The 21,002-nt window shown below is 39.6% G+C and overlaps 1 protein-coding gene across 6 annotated transcripts in view; it reads right to left on the bottom strand.

Annotated features, from left to right (window-relative positions):
• The window catches only part of LOC124041551 (rap guanine nucleotide exchange factor 4-like), a 54,403-nt gene that overhangs the window by 11,236 nt on the left and 22,165 nt on the right, over window positions 1-21,002 (bottom strand). For 5 of the 6 annotated variants that reach the window (XM_046359268.1, XM_046359269.1, XM_046359272.1 and 2 more), the window contains 3 exons: window positions 8,064-8,136; window positions 7,907-7,971; window positions 7,185-7,291 (listed from right to left, as the gene is read on the bottom strand). In XM_046359268.1, coding sequence (XP_046215224.1) covers window positions 7,185-7,291; window positions 7,907-7,971; window positions 8,064-8,136 — 245 coding nt within the window. Of the gene's footprint in view, window positions 1-7,184; window positions 7,292-7,906; window positions 7,972-8,063; window positions 8,137-18,986; window positions 19,063-21,002 lie in introns of those variants that run through there. The other variant, XM_046359274.1, reaches the window with a different exon arrangement.

Raw genomic sequence — 21,002 nt, 5'->3', positions numbered from 1 at the left:
GACACCTTCAAAGCTCTCCTTTGCCCTCCATTTGGCAAATCTGACCATAACCTTATCCTCCGGATTACTGTTTACAAGCAAAAACTCAAACATGAAGTACCAGTGACGCACTCAATACGGGTGTGGTCCGATGAAGCGGAGGCTAAGCTACAGGACTGTTTCGCTAGCACAGACTGGAATATGGTCCAGGAGTTTACCACATCAGTCACCGGCTCCATTAATAAGTGCCATGGAAACATAATCCAACCAGAATCCATGGATTACAGGCAAAACATCCACACTGAACTAAAAGGCTAGAGTTGACACTTTCAAGTAGCAGGACACAAACCCCGGACGCTTATAAAAAAAATCCTGCTACGCCTGTCATGTTTTGTCTTATATTGTCTTGTCATTTTGCTTTCCCTTCTGTTCGTTTTCCCCCTGCTGGTCTTTTTTAGGTTCGTTCCCTTTTTTCTCTCTCCCTCCCTCTCTCTCTTCTCTCTATCGTTCCGTTCCTGCTCCCAGCTGTTCCTATTCCCCTAATCAATCATCTAATCTTTTCACACCTGTTCCGTATCTTGCCCTCTGATTAGAGTCCCTATTTCTCCCCTTGTCTTCCGTTTCTGTCCTGTCGGATCCTTGTATATTGTTCGCCGTGCTGTGTCTTGTTTCCCTCAGATGCTGCGTGTGAGCAGGTGTCTGAGTCTGCTACGGTCGGTGCCTTCCCGAGGCAACCTACAGTTTATGGTCGAGTCTCCAGTCTGTCCTCGTCACTACGAGTGGAATTAGTTTTTTATGTTTTGTTTTCTGCTCCGATTTGTCTGGGAGTATTGCCTATTTCCTTTACTGGAATAAAGACTCTGTTTTCGCCAAGTCGCTTTTGGGTCCTCATTCACCTGCATAACAGAAGGATCCGACCAAGAATGGACCCAGCGACTATGGATTCTCTCTACTCTACTCTCGAGTTCCAGGGAGCGATGCTCGGCAGACACGAGCAGGAATTGTCTGCTGCTCGGCATGCCGTTGAGACCCTGGCCGCTCAGGTCTCCGACCTCTCAGGACAGTATCAGAGTCTTCGTCTCGTGCCACCAGCTACTTCCGGGTCTTCCGAGCCTCCGGAACCTAGGGTTAATAACCCACCATGTTATTCTGGGCAGCCCACTGAGTGCCGCTCCTTTCTCACCCAGTGTGATATAGTGTTCTCTCTCCAACCCAACACATACTCAAGAGAGAGAGCTCGGATTGCCTACGTCATATCACTCCTTACTGGTCGGGCTCGGCAGTGGGGCACAGCTATCTGGGAGGCAAGCGCTGAGTGTACTAACAATTATCTGAACTTTAAAGAGGAGATGATAAGGGTTTTTGATCGTTCAGTTTTTGGGAAAGAAGCTTCCTGGTCCCTGTCTTCCCTATGTCAAGGTAATCGATCCATAACGGATTACTCTATAGAGTTTCGCACTCTTGCTGCCTCCAGTAACTGGAACGAGCAGGCGTTGCTCGCTCATTTTCTGGAGGGACTCCACGCTAAGGTTAAGGATGAGATTCTCTCTCGGGAGGTTCCATCCAGCGTGGATTCTTTGATTGAACTCGCTATTCGCATTGAACGACGGGTAGATCTTCGTCACCGAGCTCATAGAAGAGAGCTCGCGTTAACTGTGTCTCCCCTCTCTCCGACACTACCATCTTTCCCCACTGACTCAGGTGTTGAGCCCATGCAGCTGGGGGTATTCGCATTTCGACTAAGGAGAGGGAACGGAGAATCACCAACCGCCTCTGTCTCTATTGCGGTTCCGCTGGTCATTTTGTCATTTCATGTCCAGTTAAAGGCCAGAGCTCATCAGTAAGCGGAGGGCGACTGATAAGCGCTACTAGACGGTCCTCTCCGTCAAGTACCTGTACTACCTTACCGGTCCATCTACGCTGGACCGGATCGGCAGCTTCCTGCAGTGCATTAATAGACTCTGGGGCGGAGGGCTGTTTTATGGACGAAGCCTGGGCTCGGGAACATGACATTCCTCTCAGACAGTTAGGGAGCCCACGGTCATGTTTGCCTTGGATGGTAGTCCTCTCCCCAGTATATTATGTGAAACACTACCTTTAACCCTCACTGTATCTGGTAACCATAGTGAGACCATTTCTTTTTTGATTTTTTGTTCACCTTTTACACCTGTTGTTTTGGGTCATCCCTGGCTTGTGTGTCATAATCCTTCTTTTGATTGGTCTAGTAATTCTATCCTTTCCTGGAACGTTTCTTGTCATGTGAAGTGTTTAATGTCTGCAATTTCTGCTGTTTGTTCTGCTCCCTCTTCACAGGAGGAACCTGGTGATTTGACAGGAGTGCCGGAGGAATATCATGGTCTGCGCACGGTCTTCAGTCGGTCCAGAACCAACTCCCTTCCTCCTCACCGGTCGTATGATTGTTGTTCTGATCTCCTCAAGAAGCGTTTTGCATCCGCTCCTATCCTTGTTGCACCTGACGTCACTAAACAGTTTATTGTCGAGGTTGACGCGTCGGGGGTGGGCGTGGGAGCCATTCTGTCCCAGCGCTCCGATACTGACGATGGGGTCCACCCTTGCGCGTATTTTTCTCATCGCCTGTCACCGTCGGAACGTAACTATGATGTGGCTAACCGTGAACTGCTCGCCATCCGTTTAGCCCTAGGCAAATGGCGACAGTGGTTGGAGGGGGCGACCGTTCCTTTTGTCGTTTGGACTGACCAAAGTAACCTTGAGTACATCCGTTCTGCCAAACGACTGAATGTGCGTCATGCTCGTTGGGCGTTGTTTTTCGCTCGTTTCGAGTTCGTTATTTCTTATTGCCCGGGTACTAAGAACACCAAGCCTCATGCTTTATCCCGTCTCTTTAGTTCTTCTGTGGCTTCTACTGTTCCCGAGGGGATCCTTCCTGTTGGGCGTGTTGTCGGGTTGACTGTCTGGGGAATTGAGAGACAGGTTAAGCAAGCACTCACGCGTCGCCGCGCGCTTGTCCTAGTAACCTTCTTTTCGTTCCTGTTTCTACTCGTCTGGCTGTTCTTCAGTGGGCTCACTCTGCCAAGTTAGCTGGCCATCCCGGCGTTCGAGGTACTCTTGCTTCTATTCGCCAGCGCTTTTGGTGGCCTACTCAGGAGCGTGACACGCGCCGTTTCGTGGCTGCGTGTTCGGACTGCGCGCAGAATAAGTCTGGTAATTTTTTTTCTGCTTCTGCTCCTGGTCTTGCTGAGTCTCAGTCTGTTCCCTGCCACCGCATCTCTCCTGGTCTTGTTCCTGCCCTTACTGTGTCTCAGTCTGTCCCTAGTTGTTACTCTCCTGGCCTGTTTGGTCCTGTTTGCTCTAAAGCTTTCAGTTCTCTACCCGTGTCTCATTTTTTTTTTTAGAGTAGTACCCTAGTTTCCCTTTTTATCGTTTTCCGTTACGGTCCTGAGGAGAGGAGTTGGGTTCTTTCTCGGCACGTGCTGGACCGTTTGTGATCTATGATTTCCTCCGTTGCCGCCAGTGTTCCTCCTCGAGAGCGCCAGGAGGCGCTCGGTGAGTGGGGGGGTACTGTCATGTTTTGTCTTATATTGTCTTGTCATTTTGCTTTCCCTTCTGTTCGTTTTCCCCCTGCTGGTCTTTTTAGGTTCGTTCCCTTTTTTCTCTCTCCCTCCCTCTCTCTCTTCTCTCTATCGTTCCGTTCCTGCTCCCAGCTGTTCCTATTCCCCTAATCAATCATCTAATCTTTTCACACCTGTTCCGTATCTTGCCCTCTGATTAGAGTCCCCATTTCTCCCCTTGTCTTCCGTTTCTGTCCTGTCGGATCCTTGTATATTGTTCGCCGTGCTGTGTCTTGTTTCCCTCAGATGCTGCGTGTGAGCAGGTGTCTGAGTCTGCTACGGTCGGTGCCTTCCCGAGGCAACCTACAGTTTATGGTCGAGTCTCCAGTCTGTCCTCGTCACTACGAGTGGAATTAGTTTTTTATGTTTTGTTTTCTGCTCCGATTTGTCTGGGAGTATTGCCTATTTCCTTTACTGGAATAAAGACTCTGTTTTCGCCAAGTCGCTTTTGGGTCCTCATTCACCTGCATAACAACGCCATCCGTTGAACCGTCGAAGAGGCAAAGCGACAATACAGGACTAAGATCGAATCCTACTACACTGGCTTTGACTCTCGTTGGATGTATCCGGCTTTACAAACTATCACGGATTACAAAGGGAAACCCAACCATGGAGCTGCCCAGTGACGCGAGCCTACCAGACAAGCTGAATGCCTTCTATGCTTGCTTAAGGCGCAAGCTACACTGAACCATGCGTGAGAGCACTAGCTGTTCCTGGTGACTGTGTGATCACACTCTCCATTGCCGATGTGAGTAAGACCTCTAAACAGATTAACATTCATAAGGCTGCAGGGCCAGATGGATTACCAGGATGAGTACCAGCTGGCACTTAAGTGTCTTCTATTACATTTCAACCTCTTAATGACTCGGGTGGTAATACTTACCTACAAAATTTCAAGAAGACCACCATAGTCCCTGCGACCAAGATAGCCAAGATCACCTGTCTGAATGACTATCACCCCATAGCACTTACATCTGTATCCATGAAATGCTTTGAAAGGCTGGTCATGGCCTACATCAACATCATCATCCCAGACCCACTCTAATTTCCATACTGCCCAAACAGATCCACTGACGACGCAATATCTATTGTCACATACTATCCAGTCAAATCAAGGGTCAGTGTGGCAGATGTGATGTTGCCTACCCTCACCACATGGGGTCGGTCCACCAGGAAGTATTGGATCCAGTTGCAGAAGGAGGTGTTCAGTCCCAGTGTCCTACGCTTGTTGACGAGCTTGGAGGGGACAATGGTGTTGAACATCGAGCTGCATTTAATGAACAGCACTCTCACATATGTATTCCTCATATGGGGATTAAAGACGGGGACAAGAAGAGGGTTAAAAGGACAGTATGCCTGCCAGGTATTATGTGCATAGTCTGAGAACCGCACCCAGTAATAACGTCTGGCCCCGCGTCCTTGGGAAATCATCCAGTCCTCTGGGTCGGCCCTCACGTGTTGTTATTGTCGAAGCGTGCATGAAATGCATTGAGTTAGTCTGGTAGAGAGGCATCGTTGGGCAGATCACGGCTGGGTCTTCCTTTGTAACCCGTAATGGACTGTAGCCCATTCCACATACCTGTGTAATATGAATGCCTTATTCCAATATTGTCCTTTTGCTCGTTTGATGACTCTGCGGAGGTCATAGTGAGACTGCTTTTACTTGTTCCTGTCCTCAGCCATAGCCTCAGGGTTGTCTGCCCTGTGTGCGGTAGCCCTGTTCTTTTAGTTTAGCGCCAACCTCTGTTAATCCAGGGATTTCGGATTGGGGAAGAAGCGAACCTTTACTGTGGGGACAACGTCGCCAATACGTTTCCTAATGAAGCTGGTGACGTAGGTGGTTATGCTCTCCCCCTTTTGATTTCCCTGACTCCACTGTCCTGTCCACTTGGCAGGGATGTAAAAAGTACTAAGTTGTCATACTTGAGTAAAAGTAAAGATATCTTAAATATTTTAGTTGAGTCATTTTTTTAAAGTATGAAAAGTAAATGGAATTGCTAAAATGTATTTAAGTATCAAAAGTAAAAGTATAAATCATTTCAAATTCCTTATATTAAGCAAACCAGATAGCACAATTTTATTTTTTTAAGTTAACGGCTAGCCAGGGTCACACTCCAACACTCAGACATAATTTACAAATGAAGCATTTGTGTTTAGTGAGTCTGCCAGATCAGATGCAGTAGGGATGACCAGCGATGTTCTCTTGAATTGGACAATTCAATGGACCTGGGGCAATAACCGGTTGGCCCTCTTCTATCAGAAAAACCTCAATAACCTTCGTTATACTAAATGTATGTGTCGATAGGTGACAACTTGTCATCCCCATTTGTCAATTTACACAGTACCTGTGAGAAAATGATTTAGGTAAATGGCCAATCCTGAAAAGGAAACAACACTTTTTTGACTGGATCCTTTCAACGAATCACCACCTCACGTTTATTTCTACATAACGACAGGGGTTGACTTTCATTTGAATGATAACTTAACCCTCAAATCCATGAATTTGAGCCACAATGGTCTGAAAATGACAGCTACGTTCCAAGTCCCACTACGGACTGGCGCGGACGACAAAAACACTTGTACTAAACCAAAGATATTGGCCGGTTTTAAGCAATTGATTTTGTAAGATCGCGATGAATATAAACTCTAATACTAACATCACCAATATGGGGTAAAAATGATGTGTATTTCCTGTCATTCTTGTGTGGTAAAAACATTTGTAATGTAGTAACACGTTCTGTCCACCATAGGGGAATTAGCGTAATTACATAATTAAATATGTCAATATTTTTATATATAATGATAGTAATTGTAGCACACTCACACACTTCCATCCATTTCTCTCTACTTTAACCATAAATGCTCATAAGCACAATTTAACCAGGCACATTAGACTAGAGCGTGTCCATAGGGGCTGAACGTTTGATATCCCTACATTCACTTTTGCTTTGTGGCCGTAGTGGGAAAGGGGCTTCTCCCGCCATTCAATTCAGACCCGAGCCTTGGCTTCTGCAAGACAAATGCGACCAACTACACTACAACCACGAAGGCAGAAAAGTCAAGTAATGGACATGGAGTTCTGCTGGGACTTCCCCAACGCGGTCACCGAGAGGTTCGCCAGACGAACTGACTTTGTTTCAAAGAAAAAGGTAGGCCTAAGTGCATTTCCCTTTACAATTTAAAGGGTTAGGCTGCTGTTGAGGGTGAGGCTACTTCATGAGAATAGAATCCCTTTCAATGCATTCGATTCATTGTTTTGATGACACTGACGTTCTGGGTCGTTTTTGGTGCCACCTATCAGATGTTACTGTGGAGACCACATCGACGTATGGCTTGAGTGGAGCGGAGCAGTGTGCCCTCTTCTCGGCTGATATGAGATATACCACCATCAGAGCTATCGCTTGTGTATCTTTGGTTACAATGCTATGTACATTTGGTGACCATTTTTGTCAATTTCGGGTTAATAGTCTGTGTTGGAGCGATCTGTTGCACGGGGAACTTGGGCTTCATCAAGGTTTATAATGAGTAAATCTGGCTTTCATAACAGCCCGTGCTCACCCAGCTACCGACCTTGACCCGCACGCCATTGAAACACATGCACACGTACACCCACACCTGTATGTCTTGAGGTGGTACTTCCTGTCCCTGATCATGTGGGGTGCTCTGGAGAGGATGGCGTTCCGCATCACCTTCCCCCCTCGCTGCAGCCTCTCTGACTGAACCTGGAGACGTCACACAGGAACACCATACTTCCGTCAGCACTAGCTAGACAGTAACAATCATAGTGAGAGTCTCAGCCTCCGGGTTTGAATCATTTAAAGGATGTGCTGAGAAATCCAGGGGGCTTTCATTTCATGCCCCTTGGCAACAAAAGCCCCGCCCATCCCCCTCACATTTACTATATACCCGCTAAGACGTGAATCACAACCACCCAACCTATCGTAACACTCCCAGTTTCCATAGCAACCACACAACTGCTGTCTGCGATGGTGGAGCCATGAATGAAAGGTGAGAAAATAAGAGAAAAACCCAAATCACACCCACACAGAGAGCTACTTCTGCCACAGCTCAGAACTACAAAAGAGGGCATCATAATTGAGCAGATGGTACCTTTTGTTCCGTGAACATGAATTACCTTTCATTAGAATAACTACAGAGGTAGCGGTGTGTGTGTGTGCCTGCGTGTTTGGTTGTGTGACCACTTTTAGGATACACACACACCGCAGCTTAAAGTCTTTACACTGTATACAGATTTTAAAAGACAGTAGTTTGGGTTTTGTTGAGCACGATAAGGGATATTACCGTCACGGTATAACATTGACACGGGCCCATCTTACCTTGTTGAGAGACTTGTTCAGGAGGCTGAGAGTATTGGAACCTAGACTGTCTTTGTCTGCCAGCCCTGAGGGAGAAGGGAGACAGAGTTATCACCATGGTGATATGTGTAATATGCTATCTTTAGATTATACAGTCAACTGCATTGTAGTTACTCACGATCATTGTTGGATCCACTCTCCATGGCTCCATATGGAGGGGCCAGAAGTCCAGCCATACACTGACGGTACTTCTACAACACAACGCACGCATGATTAGTCATCGTAATCGATAAACACACACACACACATCTGTCTGACCCTACTTTACCATTCATCTGAACAGGGCTCGAGAGCATTACTCACCACTTCACAACAACACATGTGTATGTACACGCTGTATATGAATAATGTTGTATGTGTATGTACACGCTGTATATGAATAATGTTGTATGTGTATGAATAATGTTGTATGTGTATGAATAATGTTGTATGTGTATGTACACGCTGTATATGAATAATGTTGTATGTGTATGAATAATGTTGTATGTGTATGAATAATGTTGTATGTGTATGAATAATGTTGTATGTGTATGAATAATGTTGTATGTGTATGCATAATGTTGTATGTGTATGTACACGCTGTATATGAATAATGTTGTATGTGTATGAATAATGTTGTATGTGTATGAATAATGTTGTATGTGTATGAATAATGTTGTATGTATATGTACACGCTGTATATGAATAATGTTGTATGTGTATGAATAATGTTGTATGTGTATGAATAATGTTGTATGTGTATGAATAATGTTGTATGTATATGAATAATGTTGTATGTGTATGTACACGCTGTATATGAATAATGTTGTATGTGTATGAATAATGTTGTATGTGTATGAATAATGTTGTATGTGTATGAATATGTTGTATGTATATGAATAATGTTGTATGTGTATGAATAATGTTGTATGTGTATGAATAATGTTGTATGTATATGAATAATGTTGTATGTATATGAATAATGTTGTATGTGTATGAATAATGTTGTATGTGTATGAATAATGTTGTATGTGTATGAATAATGTTGTATGTGTATGTACACGCTGTATATGAATATGTTGTATGTATATGAATAATGTTGTATGTGTATGAATAATGTTGTATGTGTATGAATAATGTTGTATGTATATGAATAATGTTGTATGTATATGAATAATGTTGTATGTGTATGAATAATGTTGTATGTGTATGAATAATGTTGTATGTATATGAATAATGTTGTATGTATATGAATAATGTTGTATGTGTATGTACACGCTGTATATGAATATGTTGTATGTATATGAATAATGTTGTATGTGTATGAATAATGTTGTATGTATATGAATAATGTTGTATGTGTATGAATAATGTTGTATGTATATGAATAATGTTGTATGTGTATGAATAATGTTGTATGTGTATGAATAATGTTGTATGTATATGAATATGTTGTATGTGTATGTACACGCTGTATATGAATATGTTGTATGTGTATGAATAATGTTGTATGTATATGAATAATGTTGTATGTGTATGAATAATGTTGTATGTATATGAATAATGTTGTATGTGTATGAATAATGTTGTATGTATATGAATAATGTTGTATGTGTATGAATATGTTGTATGTATATGAATAATGTTGTATGTGTATGAATAATGTTGTATGTATATGAATAATGTTGTATGTGTATGAATAATGTTGTATGTGTATGAATAATGTTGTATGTATATGAATAATGTTGTATGTGTATGAATAATGTTGTATGTATATGAATAATGTTGTATGTGTATGAATAATGTTGTATGTGTATGAATAATGTTGTATGTGTATGAATAATGTTGTATGTGTATGAATAATGTTGTATGTGTATGTACACGCTGTATATGAATATGTTGTATGTATATGAATAATGTTGTATGTGTATGAATAATGTTGTATGTGTATGAATAATGTTGTATGTGTATGAATAATGTTGTATGTATATGAATAATGTTGTATGTGTATGAATAATGTTGTATGTGTATGAATAATGTTGTATGTGTATGAATAATGTTGTATGTATATGAATAATGTTGTATGTGTATGAATAATGTTGTATGTATATGAATAATGTTGTATGTATATGTACACGCTGTATATGAATATGTTGTATGTATATGAATAATGTTGTATGTGTATGAATAATGTTGTATGTATATGAATAATGTTGTATGTGTATGAATAATGTTGTATGTGTATGAATAATGTTGTATGTGTATGTACACGCTGTATATGAATAATGTTGTATGTGTATGAATAATGTTGTATGTGTATGAATAATGTTGTATGTGTATGAATATGTTGTATGTATATGAATAATGTTGTATGTGTATGAATAATGTTGTATGTGTATGAATAATGTTGTATGTGTATGAATAATGTTGTATGTGTATGAATAATGTTGTATGTGTATGAATAATGTTGTATGTATATGAATATGTTGTATGTGTATGTACACGCTGTATATGAATAATGTTGTATGTATATGAATAATGTTGTATGTGTATGAATAATGTTGTATGTATATGAATAATGTTGTATGTGTATGAATATGTTGTATGTATATGAATAATGTTGTATGTGTATGAATAATGTTGTATGTATATGAATAATGTTGTATGTGTATGAATAATGTTGTATGTGTATGAATAATGTTGTATGTGTATGAATAATGTTGTATGTATATGAATAATGTTGTATGTATATGTACACGCTGTATATGAATATGTTGTATGTATATGAATAATGTTGTATGTGTATGAATAATGTTGTATGTATATGAATAATGTTGTATGTGTATGAATAATGTTGTATGTGTATGAATAATGTTGTATGTGTATGTACACGCTGTATATGAATAATGTTGTATGTGTATGAATAATGTTGTATGTGTATGAATAATGTTGTATGTGTATGAATATGTTGTATGTATATGAATAATGTTGTATGTGTATGAATAATGTTGTATGTGTATGAATAATGTTGTATGTGTATGAATAATGTTGTATGTGTATGAATAATGTTGTATGTGTATGAATAATGTTGTATGTATATGAATATGTTGTATGTATATGAATAATGTTGTATGTGTATGAATAATGTTGTATGTGTATGAATAATGTTGTATGTGTATGAATAATGTTGTATGTATATGAATAATGTTGTATGTATATGAATAATGTTGTATGTGTATGAATAATGTTGTATGTATATGAATAATGTTGTATGTGTATGAATATGTTGTATGTATATGAATAATGTTGTATGTGTATGAATAATGTTGTATGTATATGAATAATGTTGTATGTGTATGAATAATGTTGTATGTGTATGAATAATGTTGTATGTGTATGTATACGCTGTATATGTATGTTGTATGTATATAATAATGTTGTATGAATAATATGAATAATGTTGTATGTGTATGAATAATGTTGTATGTATATGAATAATGTTGTATGTGTATGAATAATGTTGTATGTATATGAATAATGTTGTATGTGTATGAATAATGTTGTATGTGTATGAATAATGTTGTATGTGTATGAATAATGTTGTATGTGTATGAATAATGTTGTATGTGTATGAATAATGTTGTATGTGTATGAATAATGTTGTATGTATATGAATAATGTTGTATGTGTATGAATAATGTTGTATGTATATGAATAATGTTGTATGTGTATGAATAATGTTGTATGTATGAATAATGTTGTAATGTAATGTATGAATATGTTGTATGTAATGAATAATGTTGTATGTGTATGAATAATGTTGTATGTATATGAATAATGTATGTATATGTACACGCTGTATATGAATATGTTGTATGTATATGAATAATGTTGTATGTGTATGAATAATGTTGTATGTATATGAATAATGTTGTATGTATATGAATAATGTTGTATGTATATGAATAATGTTGTATGTGTATGAATAATGTTGTATGTGTATGAATAATATTTGTATGTATATGAATAATGTTGTATGTGTATGAATAATGTTGTATGTGTATGAATAATGTTGTATGTGTATGAATAATGTTGTATGTATATGAATAATGTTGTATGTGTATGAATAATGTTGTATGTGTATGTACACGCTGTATATGAATATGTTGTATGTATATGAATAATGTTGTATGTGTATGAATAATGTTGTATGTATATGAATAATGTTGTATGTGTATGAATAATGTTGTATGTGTATGAATAATGTTGTATGTGTATGTACACGCTGTATATGAATATGTTGTATGTATATGAATAATGTTGTATGTGTATGAATAATGTTGTATGTGTATGAATAATGTTGTATGATGAATAATGTTGTATATGAATAATATGAAATAATGTTGTATGTGTATGAATAATGTTGTATGTGTATGACACGCTGTATATGAATATGTTGTATGTATATGAATAATGTTGTATGTGTATGAATAATGTTGTATGTGTATGAATAATGTTGTATGTGTATGAATAATGTTGTATGTGTATGAATAATGTTGTATGTGTATGAATAATGTTGTATGTGTATGAATAATGTTGTATGTATATGAATAATGTTGTATGTGTATGTACACGCTGTATATGAATATGTTGTATGTATATGAATAATGTTGTATGTGTATGAATAATGTTGTATGTGTATGAATAATGTTGTATGTATATGAATAATGTTGTATGTGTATGAATAATGTTGTATGTGTATGAATAATGTTGTATGTGTATGAATAATGTTGTATGTGTATGAATAATGTTGTATGTATATGAATAATGTTGTATGTGTATGAATAATGTTGTATGTGTATGAATAACGCTGTATATGAATAATGTTGTATGTGTATGAATAATGTTGTATGTATATGAATAATGTTGTATGTATATGAATAATGTTGTATGTGTATGAATAATGTTGTATGTGTATGTACACGCTGTATATGAATAATGTTGTATGTATATGAATAATGTTGTATGTGTATGAATAATGTTGTATGTGTATGAATAATGTTGTATGTATATGAATAATGTTGTATGTGTATGAATAATGTTGTATGTGTATGAATAATGTTGTATGTATATGAATAATGTTGTATGTGTATGAATAATGTTGTATGTGTATGAATAATGTTGTATGTATATGAATAATGTTGTATGTGTATGAATAATGTTGTATGTATATGAATAATGTTGTATGTGTATGAATAATGTTGTATGTGTATGAATAATGTTGTATGTGTATGAATAATATTGTATGTGTATGAATAATGTTGTATGTGTATGAATAATGTTGTATGTGTATGAATAATGTTGTATGTGTATGAATAATGTTGTATGTGTATGAATAATGTTGTATGTGTATGAATAATGTTGTATGTGTATGAATAAGGTGAATGCACCAATTTGTAAGTCGCTCTGGATAAGAGCGTCTGCTAAATGACTTAAATGTAAATGTAATGTAAATGTAATAATGTTGTATGTATATGAATAATGTTGTATGTGTATGAATAATGTTGTATGTGTATGAATAATGTTGTATGTGTATGAATAATGTTGTATGTATATGAATAATGTTGTATGTATATGAATAATGTTGTATGTGTATGTACACGCTGTGTATGAATAATGTTGTATGTGTATGAATAATGTTGTATGTGTATGAATAATGTTGTATGTATATGAATAATGTTGTATGTATATGAATAATGTTGTATGTATATGAATAATGTTGTATGTGTATGCATAATGTTGTATGTGTATGTACACGCTGTATATGAATATGTTGTATGTGTATGAATAATGTTGTATGTGTATGAATAATGTTGTATGTGTATGCAGTACAGGACCTTAAGTTGTATTTTTCTTATTTTACATTTGCGTTGGCGTTCTCATCTATTAGTGTTATTAGTGTTTCGTGTGGAACCCAGGAAGAGTAGCTACCGCCACTGCAACAGCTAATGGGGACCCAAATAAAATGCCACGCTCTGGTCATTAGATCAATATATGACCCTGAGTTGCTCCACCCCCCTTACCCACACATGCCATTAAGGCAGCCCCCCCCCCCCCCGATTCAGAGGGGTTGGGTTAAACATTTCAGTTGAAGGCATTCGGTTGTACAACTGACTAGGTATCCACCCCTTCCCTTTCCCCTTTCGAACGAGCACGCACGCCGGTACACACAGCCTACAACCTTCCCTCAAAACAAAGCCCGTTGTCACCTAGGGACCGTTTACATGTGAACATCTCAAATGACCTAACAAACACACACATGCACGAGGCTGTATTCTAATCAGGGTCAATGAGTACAGCAAGGACAACAGACTGCAGTGGAGTGTTTAGCAAGTGTGTGTTAGCGCCTAGGGCTGCTGCCGCCATTCACTGTTGTCAGTCGGCAACAGTCATGCAAATAACTGTCGGTCTCGCGGTAATCGCCCGTTTATTAACATAAAACACATTTAGCATCTCAGGCCTTCCACACATAGACTATAAGCCACTGGTGCGGACCTTTGGAACATCTAAATTTTAAAATGTGCAATAAATCCATGTAATATATCCGACACCGTCACAATAAATGCATTATTTATTTTAGGCAGGTCTAAAGAAACAACAACATGATATGAAGACATTATATTTCAGTAGAATAGCATAGCATATTCTGTGGTTCCTTATGTTAGGCCATGATCTGGCTATGCCATATGGCTGTGGGCTACACTAGTTCATTTAGCAGACACGATTTGCTTATAATTCCCATGGCATTATGTTACATATGCCAGGTAGGTAGCCTGGTTGTAAAGCGGATTCATGTGCTTAACTTTAAAATATAGCAGCATGAGAAAGCTGGGATCCTCTTTCAAATGATGGCCAGTCAACACTCAAATACATAGTTTGTCACACACACATGAATCTACAGTTGAAGTCGGAAGTTTACATACACCTTAGCCAACTACATTTAAACTTAGTTTTTCATCATTCCTGAAATTTAAACCTAGTATAAATTCCCTGTCTCAGTTCAGTTAGGATCACCACTTTATGAATGTGAAATGTCAGAATAATAGTAGACAGAATAATACATTTCAGCTTTTATTTCTTTCATCACATTCCCAGTGGGTCACTCAATTAGTATTTGGTAGCTTTGCCTTTAAATTGTTTAACTTGGTTCAAACGTTTCGGGTAGCCTTCCACAAGTTTCCATAAGTTGGGTGAATTTTGTCCCTTTCCTCCTGACAGGTGTAACTGAGTCAGGTTTGTAGGCCTTCTGGCTCACACATGCTTTTTCAGTTCTGCCCACAAATGTTCTATAGGATTGAGGTCAGGGCTTTGTGATGGCCACTCCAATACCTTGACTTTGTTGTCCTTAAGCCATTTTGCCATAACTTTGGAAGTATGCTTGGGGTCATTGTCCATTTAGAAGAACCATTTGCAACAAAGCTTTAACTTCCTGACTGATGCCTTGAGATGTTGCTTCAATATAACCACATCATTTTCTTTTTTCATGATGCCATCTATTTTGTGAACTGCACCAGTCCCTCCTGCAGCAAAGCACCCCACAACATGATGCTGCCACCCCGTGCATCACGTTTGGGATGGTGTTCTTTGGCTTGCAAGCCTCCCCATTTTCCCCCAAACATAACGATGGTCATTATGGTCAAACCATTCTATTTTTGTTTCATCAGACCAGAGGACATTTTTCCAAAAAGTATGATCTTTGTCCCCATGTGCAGTTGCAAACCGTAGTCTGGCTTTTTTTTGGCGGTTTTGGAGCAGTGGCTTTTTCCTTATTGTGCAGCCTCTCAGATTATGTCGATATAGGACTTGTTTTACTGAGGATATAGATACTTTTGTACCCGTTTCCTCCAGCATCTACACAAGGTCCTTTGCTGTTGTTCTGGGATTGATTTGCACTTTTCGCACTAAAGTACGTTCATCTCTAGGAGACAGAACGCATCTCCTTCCTGAGCGGTTTGACGGCTGCGTGGTCCCACAGTGTTTATACTTATGTACTATTGTTTGTACAGATGAACGTGGTACCTTCAGGCATTTGGAAATTGCTCCCAAGTTTGAACCAGACTTGTGGAGATCTACAATATATTTTCTGAGGTCTTGGCTGATCTCTTTTGATTTTCCCATGATGTCAAGCAAAGAGGCACTGAGTTTGAAGGTAGGCCTTGAAATACATCCATAGGTACACCTCCAATTGACTCAAATGATGTCAATTAGCCTATCAGAAGCTTCTAAAGTCATGACATTTTTTTCTGGAATTTTCCAAGCTGTTTAAAGGCACAGTCAACTTAGTGTATGTAAGCTTCTGACCTACTGGATTTGTGATACAGTGAATTAATCTGTCTGTTGTTTGTTGGAAAAATTACTTTTTTCATGCACACAGTAGATGCCCTAACAGACTTGCCAAAACTATAGATTGATAACAAGAAATGTGTGGAGTGGTTGAAAATGAGTTTTAATGACTCCAACCTAAGTGTATGTAAACTTCCGACTTCAACTGTATCTATCTATCTCTCTATATCGAAACACACACAGTGTCACGACTTCTGCCAAGTCGAAGTCTCCTTGTTCGGGGCGGTGCTCGGCAATCGACGTCACTGGTCTTCTAGCCATCATTGATCCATTTTTCATTTTCCATTGGTTTTGTCTTGTCTTCCTACACACCTGGTTTCAATCCCGTTCATTACCTGTTGTGAATTTAACCCTCTGTTTCCCCTCATGTCTTTGTCAGAGATTGTTTGTTGTTCAGTTTTTGTGTTGTTTGTATTGTTGCGCGACGGGTCCTCGTACTCCATCGTGTTTTATTTGGATTCATTAGTTTTGGAGTTATGTTTTGTTTACAGTCATTAAACAACTCCATTCCATTAAGTTTGATTCTCCTGCGCCTGACTTCCCTGCCACCTATACACACGACTCTGACACTCACACACACACACATATAAATAAATAATGTATGATTGTGTGAGATAGACAGTACGGACAGTATATGAATATAAAAAGTGTGTACAGCAGTAGTTGTATAGGATGAGCCTTGGCTAGAATACAGCATATACATATGAAGTGGGTGGCTGAGGTCCTTGATGGTCTTCTCGGCCTTCCTGTGACACCGGGCGCTGTAGGTGTCCTGGAGGGCAGGCAGCGTGACCCCGTTAATGCGTTGGGCTGACCGCACTCTCTGGAGAGCCCTGCGGTTGTGGACGGTGCAGTTGCCGTACCAGGTGGTGATACAGCTCAACAGGATGCTCTCAATGGTGCATCTGTAGAAGTTCATGAGGGTCTTAGGGGCCAAGCAAGATTCCTTCAGCCTCTTTGTTGAAGAGGCGCTGTTGCACCTTCTTCACCACACGGTCTGTGTGGATAGAATATTTCAGATTGTCAGTGATGTGCACACCGAGGAACTTGAAGCTTTTCACCCTCTCCACTGCGGCCCCATCAATGTGATGGGCAAGTGCTCTTTCTGCTGTCTCCTGAAGTCCACGATTAGCTCCTTCGTTTTGTTGATGTTGAGAGGTTGGTTTCCTGGCACCACTCCGCCAGGGCCCTCACCTCCTCCCTGTAGGTTATTTCGTTGTTGTTTGTAATCAGGCCTACCACTGTTGTGTGTTCTGCAAACTTGACGTTTGAGTTGGAGATGGGCAAGGCTAACTGATGCACGTGACTATGATTTGAAAAAGTCGCAAAAAAAATAGCATGTGCATTCTCTTGCCTTAGACTGCACACGCTGGGCATCATTCACAAGTGAAACTATACTTAGTATTAATATTGTTATCATCATCATCATCATCATCATCATCATTTTAATCTTGTCTTTCATATACGTGTGAAATTTGTTTTGATTTAGAATGGGCCATCAAAAATACGTCACCCACAGTTCATTTTCATGCCAGTCAGGTCGGCTACTCTGGTTGTAAAGCGAAGCAATGTGTTTAATATTAGGAAAGTTGGGAAATAAATATAGTTGGCCTAGCCTATAGAAAGCTGATGGAATCCTCCTCTTTTTAATATATATATATTTTTTATTTCACCTTTATTTAACCAGGTAGGCCAGTTGAGAACAAGTTCTCATTTACAACTGCGACCTGGCCAAGATAAAGCAAAGCAGTGCGACACAAACAACAACACAGAGTAACACATGGGATAAACAAACATACAGTCAATAACACAATAGGAAAAGTCCATATACAGTGTGTGCAAATGGCGTGAGGTGGTAAGGCAATAAATAGGCCGGTGAGCAAGTTTGTTGGGGACTAATGACCACCCGCGGCACCAGAGGACAGTTTTGGAGCAGCCTGGCTACTGTGACTCAACGGTCATATGGAATTTGACTGCGGTCATGACTCGTGGCTGCCGGTGTGGAGGTAAGACGGTCCCCATAACGGTCACCGTAACAGCCCTTTATCAGCCCCACTCGCTCTTGTGTTCATATCCACATTTCAAGACAAATATTGCAGATTGCTTGACTTCCTTAACCCTGCCTGATTGCGCAACACACACATGGATGAACTTACAAACGTTCTCCGGTATTATGTCATTCTGAACTCTAACGTCTCTTAAGTCATTACCAGGCAAGCCCATGCCTTCAGGAGTCTGCCAAAACACACACAGGAAGAGAGGCCCTTTAACATTCAGGAACCTGCTGACACACACACACACACAGGAAGAGAGGCCCTTTAACATTCAGGAACCTGCTGACACACACACACACACACACACACACACACACACACACACACACACACACACACACACACACACACACACACACACACACACACACACACACACACACACACACACACACACACACACACACACACACACACACACACACAGGAAGAGAGACCCTTTAACATTCAGGAACCTGCTGACACACACACACACACACAACCAACAATCAGCTGATTAATCACATTTGCACTGAAATCATAACAGACTTTACCGGGTGTTTGTATTTTCTATCAAGTCATGAATGAATACGCACACACACACACACACACACGACTAAACTCACCCAGGGTCTTCACTAAGCCTACGGCTCCTGTAATCCACATCACACAGGACTACCCCAGAGGTCTCCTCTCACACACACACACACTCAGTCCTCTTTGAAACAGCGCTCCAGTTCTTAGCGTCTCTCTAAATGAGACAAGCGCCTGACCAAGCAGAGGTTGCCACGACAATCACAGCTTTTCAGAGAGCGAGAGAAAGGGGGAGAGTGTGTGTGTGAGAGAGCGAGTGTGTGAGAGAGAGTGTGAGTGTGTGAAAGAGAGACGGAAGAACGATAGACAGAAAGCATTTGTTTCAGAGAATCCCAAAGAAACCAAAATGTTACTATAACGTAGTTATGAGGCAAAGACCATTCAAATCAAATGTATTTGTCACGTGCCGAATACCTTACCGTGAAATGCTTACTTACAAGCCCTTAGCCAACAATGCAGCTTAAAATAAAACAGAGTTAAGAAAATATTTACTTAATAAACTAAAGTAACAAATAAAAGAAAATGACAATAACAACGCTATATACAGTTGAAGTCAGAAGTTTACATACACTTAGGTTGGAGTCATTAAAACTCATTTTTCAACCATTCCACAAATTTCTTGTGAACAAACTATAGTTTTGGCAAGTCGGTGAGGACATCTACTTTGTGCATGACACAAGTAATTTTTCCAACAATTGTTTACAGACAAATTATTTCACATATAATTCACAGTATCACAATTCCAGTAAGTCAGAAGTTTACATACACTAGGTTGACTGTCCCTTTAAACAGCTTGGAAAATTCCAGAAAATGATGTCATGGCTTTAGAAGCTTCTGATAGGCTAATTGAAGTCAATTGGGTGTGTACCTGTGGATGTATTTCAAGGCCTACCTTCAAACTCAGTGCCTCTTTGCTTGACATCATGGGAAAATCAAAAGAAATCAGCCAAGACCTCAGAATTGTTTTGTTGTTGACCTCTACAAGTCTGATTCATCCTTGAGAGCAATTTTCAAATGCCTGAAGGTACCACGTTCATCAATACAAACTATAGTATGCAAGTATAAACACCATGGGACCATGCAGCCGTCATACCGCTCAGGAAGGAGATGTATTCTGTCTCCTAGAGATGAACATACTTTAGTGCGAAAAGTGTAAATCAATTCCAGAACAACAGCAAAGAACCTTGTGAAGATGCTGGAGGAAACAGGTACAAAAGTATCTATATCCACAGTAAAACGAGTCCTATATCGACATAACCTGAAAGGCCGCTCAGCAAGAAGCCACTGCTCCAAAACCGCCATAAAAAAGCCAGCCTACGGTTTGCAGCTGCACATGGGGACAAAGATTGTACTTTTTTGGTGAAATGTCCTCTGTTCTGATGAAATGAAAAACACAAACAAAAATAGAACTGTTTGGCTATAATGACCATCGTTATGTTTGGAGGAAAAAGGGGGAGGAATGCAAGCCGAAGAACACCATCCCAACCATGAAGCACGGGGGTGGCAGCATCATGTTGCGGGAGTGCTTTGCTGCACGAGGGACTGGTGCACTTCACAAAATAGATGGCATCATGAGAAAAGAAAATGACGTGGATATATTGAAACAACATCTCAAGACATCAGTCAGGAAGTTGAAGATTGGTTTCAAATGGGTCTTCCAAATGGACAATGACCTCAAGCATACCTCCAAAGTTATGGCAAAATGTCTCTTCAGCCAAAGTCAAGGTATTGGAGTGGCCATCACAAAGCCCTGACCTCAACCCTATAGAATATTTGTGGGCAGAACTGAAAAAACGTGTGCAAGCAAGGAGGCCTACAAACCCGACTCAGTTACACCAGCTCTGTCAGGAAGAATGGGCCCAAATTCACCCAGCTTGTGGAAGGCTACCTGAAATATTTGATCCAAGTTAAACTATTTAAAGGCAATGCTACTAAATACTAATTGAGTGTATGTAAACTTCTGACCCACTGGGGATGTGATGAAAGAAATAAAACATTCTCTCTACTATTATTCTGACATTTCACATTCTTAAAATAAAGTGGTGATC

The sequence above is a fragment of the Oncorhynchus gorbuscha genome, linkage group LG08, assembly GCF_021184085.1.
Source record: "Oncorhynchus gorbuscha isolate QuinsamMale2020 ecotype Even-year linkage group LG08, OgorEven_v1.0, whole genome shotgun sequence".
NCBI lineage: Eukaryota > Metazoa > Chordata > Actinopteri > Salmoniformes > Salmonidae > Oncorhynchus > Oncorhynchus gorbuscha.
This window is presented reverse-complemented; position numbering and strand designations above follow the sequence as displayed.